This window comes from Pipistrellus kuhlii, unplaced genomic scaffold, assembly GCF_014108245.1.
Source record: "Pipistrellus kuhlii isolate mPipKuh1 unplaced genomic scaffold, mPipKuh1.p scaffold_m20_p_11, whole genome shotgun sequence".
Lineage (NCBI taxonomy): Eukaryota > Metazoa > Chordata > Mammalia > Chiroptera > Vespertilionidae > Pipistrellus > Pipistrellus kuhlii.
Window position 1 is genome coordinate 19,118,946 of NW_023425416.1, and position 13,534 is coordinate 19,132,479.

The following is a 13,534-nucleotide window of genomic DNA, read 5'->3' on the forward strand; positions in this document are numbered from 1 at the left end:
AAATTATAGGCTATTATGAATATGGGCTATCATAAAATAAGGTTCTTAAGTATGAGAAAAAGCTCATGTGCAAAAACTGGTATATCTATTCAAGGCCAACTGTGACTTGGCTGAGGGGACCTGCTCAAATGATTATTCACAATGACACTGACCCTGGACAGGAAACCACAGGAAATACAGAGAGCCACAGTATAGAAACATCTCACCAAGGGCCTTTCAGATTAACTTAAAAACCATTACCGATGACAATTCATTGCACAATAAGTTAAAAATGATTTGAGAAAATAAGGGGAAGCTTTTAATTTACTGACAAAGTTGCCTTTGACCTTGGCCAAGGACCAGAGCACAGAAGGTTGGGGTTTCAATATAGTGCAATGTGTCTAAGTGGGAGACCTAGTAATCTTAACTTGGGTTTCCCAGGTGCTAGGTCAAAGAAGATATGGAATATAACATCTTGGTGGGTTTTATTTAAAAAACAAAATATCCCTTCCACCCCCCAAATAAAAAAATAAAAAAAAACCTCAGCTTTTCTCTGAGGCAGATCCTGAGGCAGATCCTGGCCAAGGACTGTCTCCAAGCAACCTGCTGGAACAATCTTCTCCCACGTAAATTCTAGGAATTCACAGGAAGCGAGGGACAGTTCAATTCATCCCCCACCTGTCTCACCATTTATAAATTTTGGTGTAAAATGTGGCTTCTGTTGTTTTGGGACGATGATAACACCTTGCCAGAATAAATAAATAAATAAATAAATAAATAAATAAATAGTCTGTTTCTGTAAGTTCTTTAGAAAGTGACCCTGCACATCTGCACACCTGTGTGCAAGAGGTCCTCGCATAATGAATCATCCAGATGTTCCCAGACTTCCCAGCCTAGAGGGACAGTTGCACAGGCTAAGCTTCTGGACAGCCTCAGCCTCCACCATCCTGGGCCTGGCAAATTGAAACCCCCAGGGCTTTCCAAGCCTCTTCCCAGCCAATTCCCTTCCAGATGAGGAGAGAGTACAGGGTTCATCCTCCCTTCCTGCCAAGTATGACAGCTTTCCGGGGTTCTGGGCCACAGGGAAAAATTTGTGGGGAAAGGATGTGATCAGGTCACCGGGCTCAGGATGAGGCACCTGATGGAAAAGGGCAGGCCCCTAGGTCACGGCTGAATGCATGCTGGGCAGTAGGAGAGCTGTTGCTGGGAGCTCCGCACAGACGGGCTCTAAGAACAACCTGGGGCAATGACAGGCCTGCTTATGGATCTAAACTCTGAAAGTGGAGGAATGGTCCTGTCGCTGAAGTCAGCCATCAGCTACCAGCTGCTGAGTGGAAAGTGTTCACTGGCTCTGGTCTGCTCAGGGGAAAGCGCAAAGGGTAATGCTGAGCAAGCTGGAGAGAAAGCAGAGTTGCCCGTTTGTTATTTTCCCAACAAGGGACTCCCCATCCAAGTGCGGGTGAGGCCCAAAGCCAGGGTTCGGGGCATCTGCTCACGCTTATGTGGGTATGCGCATGCATATGCCCAAATGTGTGCGATTCCAGCCAAATCCAAAGCCTTGGCAAATGCGGGCCCTAGGCTGGGCCCCCAGCTCAGCTGGGCAGTTTGCTCAGCAGCCATATAACAGATAGGAAGACAAGTCAACCGCTACCACACAGCCTCTGGCCTCTCCTGGTTGTCCTCAGCCACAGCGATACAATTTACTGTCCCACTGGATGGCCAGTGCCATGGAGGGGGGATACCCCACTGACCCATAACAGCTCTGGAAGCACCCTACCCATCTCCAACTTACAAGGGCCATGGCTTCCATCTAAGGCTAGAACCAAAAGAACAGCCACAAAAACACCATCTCCTCAGGACAGTAGGGAAGAGCTGTCCCGCTTTCAGAAATCCCAACCCATCTGAGCTCTGGGCAGAGTCCGTTTTCCACCTTCTCTTCCCCTCCTCTCCTGCTCCTTCCACTTCCTCTTCCCCCACCACAACCACAGGGAAATAGGTGAGAGATAACAAGATGCCCAGCTCTTACCTGGTTGTGCCACAGTCTGCTCTTTCCCCTGGAAAGAAAGGTATATATTGATGTTTAATTGTTTTTTAACCAGAGAACATTCATATTTTTTTTTCTAAAAACAAAAAAATAACTGGTCTTGATTATCTGTGAAATGAAGAACAAAACCATGCCTAAGGTATGGTCTGTTGGAAAGAACTGCCTGTTATCACATCCCAAGTACCTCCTATTGGTGGGGTTATGTTCACATACATTTCACTTTTATTGTTCACATACATTTTTTTCAGTGATTCTCAAACTACAGTCTGCTGTCTGCATCAGAGTCCCACCTGAGACCCTTACTAAAAAAATGCAGGTTTCTGGGCTCCTCCTGAGTCAGAATCTCTGAGATAAGAACCCCTGAATCTACATTTTAACAAGCACCCCAGAGGATTCGCTCTGCAAGATAAAGCCCAGTGACTGTGCATTGCTTTGTATCAATAAAGATCTAGTGGCCCTGAAGTGTATCAGCCACAAGATACTTTCTTGTTGTTCCTCAAAGTTGCTACCCCTTCCCATCCCTGCTGCCTTCATTCACAGATGAGTACCTGCTCACTTCCTTCCGTGGAAAAATCAGTAAGATGGGGTCTTGGTGTTGCCTCCAAGAGACCTGCCCACCTACCTGCACCCACCCACTCACCTGCTACGTGCTGGTACTCCTGAGGAAGCATTCTGCTTCTGCCAAAGCCCAGGCCTTCTCCCTGTGCTCTGGGTCCCATCCCTCTACCTTTCTCAGGAGCCCTGTGCCTCTAAGTGCCTCCTCTCTCTCTAGCTAGCATTACCTATCCCCTCTTCTAGATCATTCCATTCACATATAGACCTATTCTGGATATGTATATGCTAGCTTTTTAACTCCTTCTAACTTCATCCACATTTCTCAGCTCTGCGTACACCATCACTTCCTGAAGGAACTGGCAGTCACTGTCCCTCCTCCCTCCCCAAGTGCAGTGGCTTCTGTCCTCACCACTCCATGGAGCCAGCTCTGCCTCTGCGTGGCTGAGTCCAATGCTCTCTCTGCTCTTATCTGACTTCTCAGCACCATTCAACTCAGCTCATTGCTTCCTTCCTCTTAGAAGCGTACTCCTCTTGCTTTTCATGGATCCACACTTCCCAGGTTCTTATCTCAGATGTCCTTCCTACCCTCCAGATTGTTCCTCAGTTTCTCTTGTTGTCACCTCCTCATCTGCCCACATCCAACCTCTAAATGTAGGAATGTCTCCAGAACATATACCCGCAACCACTTCTCTTCTCTTTCTGTGCACCCTCTCTCTCTAGGTGATCTCAAATGCTTACTGAGGACTCCCTAATATTATCTCCAGATCCCATGCCCCCCTGGACTCCTAGATTGCCCCCCTTTTAATTTTGAATCAAGGTATAATTTATATATCATAAAATTCATCCACTTGAAATGTACACCTCAATAATTTTTAGTTAATATTCCAAGTTATGCAGCTGTCACCTACAATTCAATGTTAGAGCATTTCCATCACATGAAAAAGATCCCTGGCGCCAATTCAAAGCCTCTCTGTCTTCTCACCTCCAGCCCCTAGACACCATGAATCCACTAATCAACTCCCTGCCTCTACAGATCTGCTTATTCTGGACATTTCTTACAAATGAAATCATGAAAGATGTGGCCTTTTGCATTTGGCTTCTTTCACTAAACCTAATGCTTTTGAAGTCCTTCCATACAGCATGATCTAGTACTTCATTCCTTTCATGGAGCAGGAGCAGACCTCTAGGCCATGCTGTCCAATGGGAATATAATGCAAGCCATAATGTCTAGTAGCCACATTACAAAAATTCAAAAGAAACAGGTGAGATTAATTTTAATAATATTTTGTATTTAATCTAACACATAAAAGCATTATCATTTCAATATAGATCAACATAAAAATAAGATATTTGTTTCCTTTGAGGGGGCACTAACTTTGAAATCTGGTGTTCACTTTACACATCTCAATTCAGACTAGCCACGCTTCAAGTGCTCAATAGCCATGTGGTAGTGGCCACCATATTGGACAGCACAGCTCTAGACTCTAGAACCCCATCCAGCAGTCACATGACGGGACTTTTTAAAAGGAAGAACCAAGCATTTATTTTCCCTATAGAAAACAATGCTGAATGGGGCTAGCGAGAGAAATAGGGGAGGAAGAGAGTAACAGAGATCTGAAAATAGAACTTATTGTAGAACAAACCAACACACAATTCCTTAATTCCTGATCAAAGCCACAAGCAGTCACAAGAGTGACTGAAGCTGGTTGAACTGGAGCCAGACCAAAGCAGTAGAATAGAAAAGTCAGGTAAAACAAACTCGATTGTGTGTCTGGGGTCTGGGGCAACTTCCTAACAGACACTAAGCCAAGGAGAATTTTCATGTGGACCCAAGACCCTGAGTAGGAGCCAATGGCAATCCATGAAAGGCTGAGCCAGTGGCCTGCGCTGGCTGTGAAGGGGACCCAGGGGGAGTTTCCTGCTTCACCTCCTCCATGATTTCCCCGCACCTTTGCACGTGCTATTCTCTCGGTCCCAACACTCTTTCCCCAGTTTTTCATGTGACTGATACCTTCTCTTCTCAGCCTCAGCTTAACCAGCACCTCCCCTTTGAGGCCTCTCTGATCACCCAACCTAAAGCAGGCCACCCCATTGCTGCCCCTCCCCCCAAACTGATCTCAGGCCAAATTTTCCATTCATGGCGCTTATCACAGTTATAATTCTTTGTAGTTTGTTTACTGTTTGAGGTGTCTCTTCCCCACAAGGGCAGGAACCTTGCCTGTCTTGTATACATAGAGGATGGACAGATGAAGGGACAGACAGGGCATGGAGGGAAGGGATCAGAAGGGTGGGTCCTGTGGTGGAAGTCCAGCACACACTCAGGCAGCCTTTCCTCTGGCAAGGACTCTAATACACGCTCAGCTTTAGACCACACCCCAGCTCTCAAGAACCCCATCACCAGCATCTTTTGGAGTCTGTTGACTCAACTTCTAACAAAGATCAGAAATAAAAAATGTTCTGCCCTTTACCTTCTGAGACCTGTTGAGATTAAAAAGAAATATTTTATACTCAGTGGCGCGGTCATTTTCTAAAAGGTCAGACGGCCTGGTCCTGGTGGACACTGTGCTCAGTAATGCACGATTAAATCTTGGCCTGAAAGGTTATGTCCATTCCCTTTAACAGACGAAGCACCGTTCATCCTTGAGGGGCTCTAGTAAATTGCAAAACCATCAGTGTCTTGTGTGTAAGCCCTGGAGATTACAGACTACCCAGAGCAATAAAAAGGCCAAAGATCTAAGACTCAGAGATGATAAACTAAGAATTCTCTGGCCAAAAAAACAACATAGCAACAACCAAAGGCATATAAGGGCGGACGCTCTTGTTCCCAAGATGTGGCAGTGATATTGTTTATAACAAGAATGCCAATTTGTGGGGCACACATTGGAGCTTTTTATTTATGTGTCTGGAATTGATCGTGTTAAAAAAAATTCACTTCTAAGTGAAGGTGACCCAAAAGACTTTGTGTTTCCCCTAACGTAGGAGAACAGAATGCTGGCAGAGCATTCAACATCATACTTTATTTCATTTTTTAAAAAAGCATACAATTGTGTGTGTTTTTAAGGCAAAATATTCCATTTGGCCCCATATTTCTCCCCTAGTTTTCAAAATTTCCAGATTGCTCCTCCCTCCTGCAAAATAGCTCTCATGTGAAATAAGGCCATTGGGGCAGGTTTAACCCTCCTCTTGTCCCACTCTTAGAAGGGCTTCCTACTGAATGGAAGCCAATGCCCTCAGGTAAAGGTGAACTATCCATTGATACTTGGAAGAATGAAATTAGCCAAACTTCTCAGTTCTTTGGCCTGCTTACTCCATGCCTCCCCTTGCCCAATGGGCAAGAACTTTATCTTCATGTGAGTGGCTATACCTATCAACACTGATTTCTATACATAAAATGGGTGTATCTTGTTGTATATATGTTACATATCAATAAACTTAATTGAAAAATTTCCATTGGTGTTAAAGCCCTGGTTATTCTTCCAACCCCTACCTATTCACCTTCCTTGAAGCATTTCCAGCTCTCCTGGGCCCATGGTGATCCCTTCCTCTCCTGTCTCACTGCCCTAAGAATCCATGCTGTCCATTTGGCAATTCATCTAGTCTTTCTGTGTGACAATTTTATTGTTATTTAGCTTTTTATGGATTCGTGATTTGTCTCCCAGCCAGATTATGAATACCTTGGGGCTGGGAAACTCATTCCCTCTAAAGTATGGGGGTCACAACTGCTGGAGGCCCAGCAGACCCCTTGCTAGCTGCTGAGTGGACAGTGTAAGGGAGGTCTTGGTGGCCAGAGCACAGACACTGGGATGTGCCCCCACAAGGAGAAAAGAATGACCTAGTAAAAGGCACAGACATGCTGTGGATGGCAAACACCCAATGAGCCAATGAGAGCCAGCCCTGTGCCTTAGCACAGCTTATTTTGTAATGCTTTTCCTGCCTCCCCCCAAATCCTGGTGACCTCTAGGCCTGCTTCAAGGTGTCTCAGGATGTACTGGCCTCATCACCTTGGAAATTCCCTTCATCTCTCTTGTGTTGGCTCCCTATTTCCTTGAGTCTACATTCTTTCCTTTTGGTGAAGCACACCCTTCTACCCTCTCCAAAACAGAACACAGAGTATGTCTGAGTGTGGGGCTGATGATGCTCCAGGCAGGGCCCAGCAGCTTCAGAGACCCCAGTCAGCTCCTCCCCTATAGCTGACTCTCACATCAGGTTCCAGGCCCACCAGAACTTGCTGTAAAACATCCTTGACCTTGGGTCCTAATTGATGTTCTGGTGACCTTTCCATTCAACAATCATTCAGTGACTATTAACTGAGAGCCAACTATGAGCCAGGCACTCTTTTGGGCACTGAGGATTAAAGTGGTGGACAAAATAAGCATGGAATTCCCTACTTTGATTTGAGATGTGATATTATTGAAGTGGGGTGGGGCATGACAAAAGATAATAAGCAAGTGAACAAATAATGAATAGGGTGATTTCACATGATGATGAGTAGGATGAAGAAAATCAAACAGAATGTTGGGACAGAGGTGGTGATTCCTTGAGGTCAGGTGGCAAGGAGAGCCTCACTGAGGATGTGATATCTGTGTTATCAACTGACAGATACGGAGTCATCCATACTGAGATCTAGAGTAAGGGCATTCTAGGCAGGGGAAGAGCATATGCAAAGGCCCTGGGGTAGAAAAAAGCTCAATGAGTTTTGAGCAGTGCTGAGTGTCAGGAGCACAGTAAGGAAGTAGAGAATGACAGATGAGGTCAAGGAAGTAGGCAGAGGTCAAATGACATAAGGCCTCATATGTTATGAGAGTCTTTGGGATTTTACTCCAACTGTCATTGGAAACCTTTGAGTAGTTTTAAGCCTAGTCGTTGGGCCCCTCAAGGACAAAAATGTGTCTTACACATGTGGATTTTTCTTTTTTGGACCTAAAATCCTGGACATTCTAATAGTTCCTGGCAGAGAGTATCTGCTGAAAAGCATGAATGAAGACTCCCATGTTTCTGTATTCTCACCCCAATTCCCTACTGGTGGGCCCTTTATCACTTTGCCTTAGACCCTCCATATAACCTAAATTAAAACGCGTGTTTTCTCCCGATTTCCGCAGCCAGACTGGACCCCTCTCAGCATTTGTAACAAGGCTATAGATTATAAACTGTAGCAGCCTACCCAGTCCTGGGAGGTGGCACCAGTACCAGGCCTCATTCTGCCAAGTGCCCTGTGTCTCAAGCTAAAACAGCTCAAGGGGCCACAACAGAACCCAGTTGGGAAGGCAGCCCCTCCTCACAGGCCTCCACCACCTGACTCACCTTCACCCAGGGTCTGCTTGAGTAAGTCGTGCTTGGCCTGCAGCTTAGTGATGAGGTTACTGCCGTTCACATATTCTTTAAATTTCTGTAAGACACAAGGCACAAGGACATTACAGATTGCAGGGGCCAAGTCTCCTAACTCTGCTCTGGAATGGACCTCTGGGACAGGGAGGTCAAAGGGAGAGCACGTCACCCCAAAGGGAGCCTCTGCGGCTGCTCCTTTGCTCTTCCCCATCAGACCCCCAGCTCTGCCGAGCGGCTGCCCAGTCCCATGACTGCAGGCATTTCAGGTCAGTTCTGGGACCACAAAGAAAGCTCAGGGGAATGGGAGCAGTGAAAGGCGCTGTTGTCAGGTGAGGACTGTGGGAGCATTGAGTATAGGTCTCCACTGTGTTTCTGGGCCAAGAGCAACAAAGACTGAACCATCCCTGGGGCACATGGCTGAGCGAGAGTGCCCTATCGGACCTTCTCAGAGAGGAGCTTGGAACAGGTCTTTCTTCATCTGACCCCGCTCTGGAGGAGGAAGGGCTCTGCAGGCCCCAGAGATAGTCCTAGTAGAATAACCTCAACTGCATTGGGGAATCTATTTTCTTCTTTTTGCAGATGAGATGGGTAAGGCTAGCACAGAGAAGTGATGTGCCCAAGCCTCCTGGGACCTCCAGGCTGCCTCTAGCTCAGGAACCAAGTACAATGCACTCTGAGCAATGGGGAGGGCCGGGGCCACCCAGAATAGAAATGCACCTACCTGCCCCAAGTTCAGCAGGCCTCAGCCACTCCTCCATGCAGGTATCAGCTTTCCTGGGCTCCCCCACCCAGTATCTCATCACGCAAACACAGGGCTGGAGCCCTCTCTACTAGGGCATGTCTTTGCTGGACCTGTGCCACTGTAGGTGTGGTCCTTGCCCAATTCAGTAACTACTAAATGCCTGGTATATAGTAGGTGCTGAAAGATTGAGCTAAATCCCTGACTTGATGAAGTTGGCACAGCAGAGTGAGGAGAGAAACAATAAGCTAACCAAAAAAACACAGATAGTGAAGAAAGCTATGAATAAAAATAAGGCAGGAATGGAGGATTGAAATTTGGGGCAGACTTGGCCGCAAAGCTGACATGTGAGTCAAGGCCTGAAGGAGGTAAGGAAAGAGCCATGTAGGTATATCGGGGAAGGAGAGTTCTAAGCAGACAGAATGGCAACTGCAAAAGCCCTGAGTCTAAAAGTACAAGTATGCCTGTGATTGCCCAAAATCTGCCAGCTAGTTTCTTACAAGGAAATCCATTCTATTGCCCCAACTAGAAGGTTAGAAAGGGGTGCAGAGGAGCAAAGAAATGAGCTGTGGAGGCTCAGGAAGCCCCCATGTGACCTGTAAAGGAGCTTCTGGAACACCACCATCTTCCTGTGAACAGTTGTAAGGGGCAAGGCCATGGGGTAGGGGTTGACATGTGCATAGGTAAGATTGGGGTCACCTCACACTGTCCCCACCTCAGTAGGTTTCTGCACCGGTTGGGCTGGTGGAAGGCTGTGGTGTCCCACCTTGGCCATGTCCTTCTTAGCTCCTAGGACTTGTCCCTTGGTCCTTCAGAGTCATTTCCCTGTTATATCTATAAAGCACTTGACAGTGTCAAATACATCCATTCAGTTCTCACCACAATCTTAGATGGCAAATGGCTGGAACATTGTCATTTCTATTCTTCTCAGGAGGAGACTGGAGCTCAGAGCTGTGGCTAGTAAGTATGACCTTGGGAAGATTATTGAATATTTCTGGCTCCATGGCCCCCTCAGGGTAAAACGAGAGTAGACTCACAGTTATCTCCAAGTGTGGCGCAAGGACCATGGCTTCCTACTGGCTGGAGAGAGGGTCAAAATGCAGATTCCTGCTTGGGAATACTGAGAGTCTAACCCCTCATTTTACACCAAGGAGGACACCACAGAGGCCCAGAAATGTTCCCCTTTCCAGGGTCCCACCTTGGGGAAAGGTGGTAGTCTAGGAAACTAGGTTTTGAACAAGTTTTCCTATTATTCAAATGCACATTTCAGTTTAATAACTGCTCACCTAGAGGCTTTCTCTGAATGCTTCTGTTAGCAATGCCCCCTAATTCTATCCTGAGTTTAAGAATTCACCATAAAATGCACAGCTGAGGTATAAGTAGGTGTTTTATCTACTATGCTTCTCTGCCCCTGGTAGTTGAAGCTTTAATCACAAACATGTAATTTAAGCCTTAGTGGGTTAGTCACTTACACCCTGGGGTTCTGGGACCTGTGGACTCTGCCTACTTCTTCAAGTTTCACCCAGGTTTCAGGTGCGACCCATGAAGGAAAGGGTGCCATAAAATTGTACTTATGTCTTCATTAAAAGGAATATTGTGCCCTTGATAATACTCCAAATAATGTCACAACATCAAGTCGTGAGGTCTACTAGCCAACGAGGATGACAAATCAACATTAACATTGATGACCCTTAATGATGGATGTTGGTGAACTCCATCTTTTAATTTCAAGCAGGCTGGACCCCCTTTTCTGCATCTGCCACCCAAATTGCTTCCCTTCTGCTGCCAAAGTGAATTAGTACTCATATCCATTCCTCACTTATCTTTGTAACCCATAAATTTCCTCTGCAAACATAGGTAGTCCCCAGTGGAAGTGGTGAACCCCAAAGACTGACATCGGCAGATTCACTAAGACTAGCTATGAATTATTTTTTGAGAACAACAAAGTTGAAGAGTGTTGGTCGAGGAGATGGGTTTTTGACAAGGGATCTGACAAGGCCTGACACAAGGTGAATGTTAGGTGGATTTATGACTGGTTAAATGACCACAATCTAAAGATGCTGATTAGGAGGTCAAAATTAACCTAGTGGCCTGTTTTGAATGACTCTGTCTTTGGCCTTGCCCCTGACATATCCTTTTTTTAATTTTTATTGACAAACACTAAGTTTTGGAAGCCACATTCACTGAGTTTGCAGACTACACAAGGTCTGAAGAGAAAGTATATATGGTGAAAAACTGGATCAGGATCTTGTCAGTATGCACTGAATCCATGAAGAAGATTCCTAACTGGTGATAAACATAAGACCTACCCAAGATGTCACCTACTTATCCTTCAGGAGGAGGGCAATCTGGTTTAATGTTGGTGCAAGGGAATAGAGATTTATCTAATTGGTATTAACTTAGCTATTTTTTTTAAAAAAAGAATATGATCTTAGGACACATGAAAAGGAGCTTAGCACCTACTGTGGAAGGAGGTGAGAATTTAGTTCTAGCCTGTGCTGGTCAGACCACACTGCTGGGAGTCTCACTTTGGCTTTTTTTTTTTTTTTTAATAAATTTCATTGACTTTTACAGACAGGAAGGGAGAGGGATAGAGAGTTAGAAACATCGATGAGAGAGAAACATCGATTAGCTGCCTCCTGCACACCCCCTACTGGTACAGTGATTAGCCCATAACCAAAGTACATGACCTTGACTGGAATTGAACCTGGGACGCTTCAGTCTGCAGGCTGACACCCTATCCACTGAGCCAAAACCAGCTAGAGCTGGGATTCTCACTTTGAAAGAGGCTTTGACAAATGGAACGTGTCCAGAAGAGAGTCACTAGGATACTGAGACCTCTCAAAGGGAAAGTTTATGAGGCAGAACTGAAAGAACCAGATGTGTCTAACCTGGAAATGAAAACCCAGCTCCCTGTGACCACACTGAAGACTGTCCTGTAGAATTAGCTGCTCTATGGATAACCCCAGAGAAGAGAATTGAGATCAATGACCAGAAATCCCAGTGAAGCAGGTTTTTTAATAAAACAGAGATAATGGAAAACATTATATCTCTAGCCAACCACAGGCCAAACAAAAGGGCTGCTAGAGGAGGAGGGAGCTTTTCACCTTGGGCTGTTCAAGCAGAGCTGAATGACTTTTTGAAGAGATATGGTTGAATGGGATAAAGCATCAGATGGAGGATTTAAGGTCCCTCGTGGCCAAGTTGAATGTTAGCCATCTGGATTTTACATGAAAGCCTGGCAACTCACCACCAATTTGCAGGGTCACGCAGGGCATTGTTTTCAAAGCCTGCACCCCAATTTAAGACTACACAGCATGACAACCATCCACTACACTTCAGGGTTGTTACTGGGGCTTGCACTTGGCTCCATTACCATTTTCCTCTCACCCTACTGAACAAGAAAGCTGCAATAACCATCAATTCAGGATCAATGCCGATACTATCACTGGTGATTCAATTTCTGCATTTTACAAAGCCAAGCCAGGCAACTTAATTTGGGAAGTGCGTTGGAAGACCTGAGGATCTAACTGACCCACGTGCCTTCACTGGCTCCCACTAGCTTGGGCTGCTCTTCAGAAGTCAGTGCCAGCGGGTAAGCAGATAGCAGGTTCTGGGTCCACTTACTGTAAAATAAAACATTTCTGTCTCCTGCTGGTTGGCTCTCCTTTTGGCGATGTTGATCTTGCTCATGTAGGTCTCAGAGGCAGCCGACTTTACGGACTCTGTGGACCGACTGTGTTGGAAGGCATCAGAGACATCAAAGTCCTCCACGGTCAGCATGTCCTGTAAGGTCTGCATGGTGGCATCCAGGGTTTTTCTCACCTGGGAAAGCAAGTCGACAGAAAACTTTTAGCCTCAGAATGCCTTTGACACCTCAAAGTACTTTTCCTAACCATTACTTTCTTTCTTCCACACAAAGTCTCTAGGAGGCAGGCAGGACAAAGATGATCATTCCCATTATATTGATGTGCAAAGTAAGGCCAGTTAGCTGGCTGGAGTGAGCACCCAGGTTGACCAATCTTAAGTCATTTTATTAGATTGCTTCAGCCAGAGAGAGCCTTGGAGAATATTGTGATGAATAAGGAACTCAGGTTTCTTGGTTTGTTTCTCTTTACCTGGTTATAGTTTAGCCCCAAACTATATGGGAGGCATGCCCCTTGAGGAAGGACAACACTAGAAACACTCTTGGTTTCCTTTAGGATGGGGGCAAAGACTGGATAAGATGAGCGGCCATCCTCCATGAATGAACTCTCCAGCTCTCTGCCACCTGAGTCCTATCGAAACCTTCACAGCAAAGAGAACTTCGAGGAAGAGAGATGCTGAGACACCACAGTCTAGTTATTTCTCCAGAATCCTGATTTCTGCCTTGGGATAGAGTGGGACCCCTGGAAGGCTACACACACAAGGCCCATGAGCCCTCACCTCTCTATACCCCATCACTGATTTGAGCTTAAACGGCAAACCCTATAATTTGATGGAGTGTCATTCCAAAAACACTCACAGGAGAAATTGTACCTATGTTCACCGCTAAATTACTGTTGCTCAAAGTCTCTCGTCACTCAGGTCTCAACTTAAATGTCACCTCCTGGTGATATCAGGCTCCCTGACTACAATTTTTAACTTAATGCCTACCTCTGTCTAATAATCTGCATACTCGTTATTTATTAGTTTATTTTCTTTTGTATTTTGATTACTATCTCTCTTTTCTCAGTAGAATATAATCTCTGTGAGAGGAGGTACTATGTTGTCTTGTTTACTCACTTTACTCTTCATTTTAGCACAATGTTTAGCACATAATATATGCCTAAGAAATACCTGAATGAGTATTCATTGAATAGAAACTTGTTGAATGGATACATTAACAACTCAGTTCTTTCTAATACAGCCTG

The 13,534-nt window shown here is 45.5% G+C and overlaps 1 protein-coding gene across 6 annotated transcripts in view; it reads right to left on the reverse strand.

The window, feature by feature from the left end:
• Positions 1 to 13,534, reverse strand: part of SRGAP3 (SLIT-ROBO Rho GTPase activating protein 3) — a 219,984-nt gene that overhangs the window by 37,170 nt on the left and 169,280 nt on the right. For all 6 annotated transcript variants that reach the window (XR_006741097.1, XM_045579123.1, XM_045579120.1 and 3 more), the window contains 3 exons: positions 12,270 to 12,467; positions 7,880 to 7,964; positions 2,006 to 2,033 (listed from right to left, as the gene is read on the reverse strand). Coding sequence is in view for 5 of the 6 variants with exons in the window: in XM_045579123.1 (XP_045435079.1) it covers positions 2,006 to 2,033; positions 7,880 to 7,964; positions 12,270 to 12,467 (311 nt within the window). In the remaining variant the exon portion in view is untranslated. The remainder of the gene's footprint in view (positions 1 to 2,005; positions 2,034 to 7,879; positions 7,965 to 12,269; positions 12,468 to 13,534) is intronic.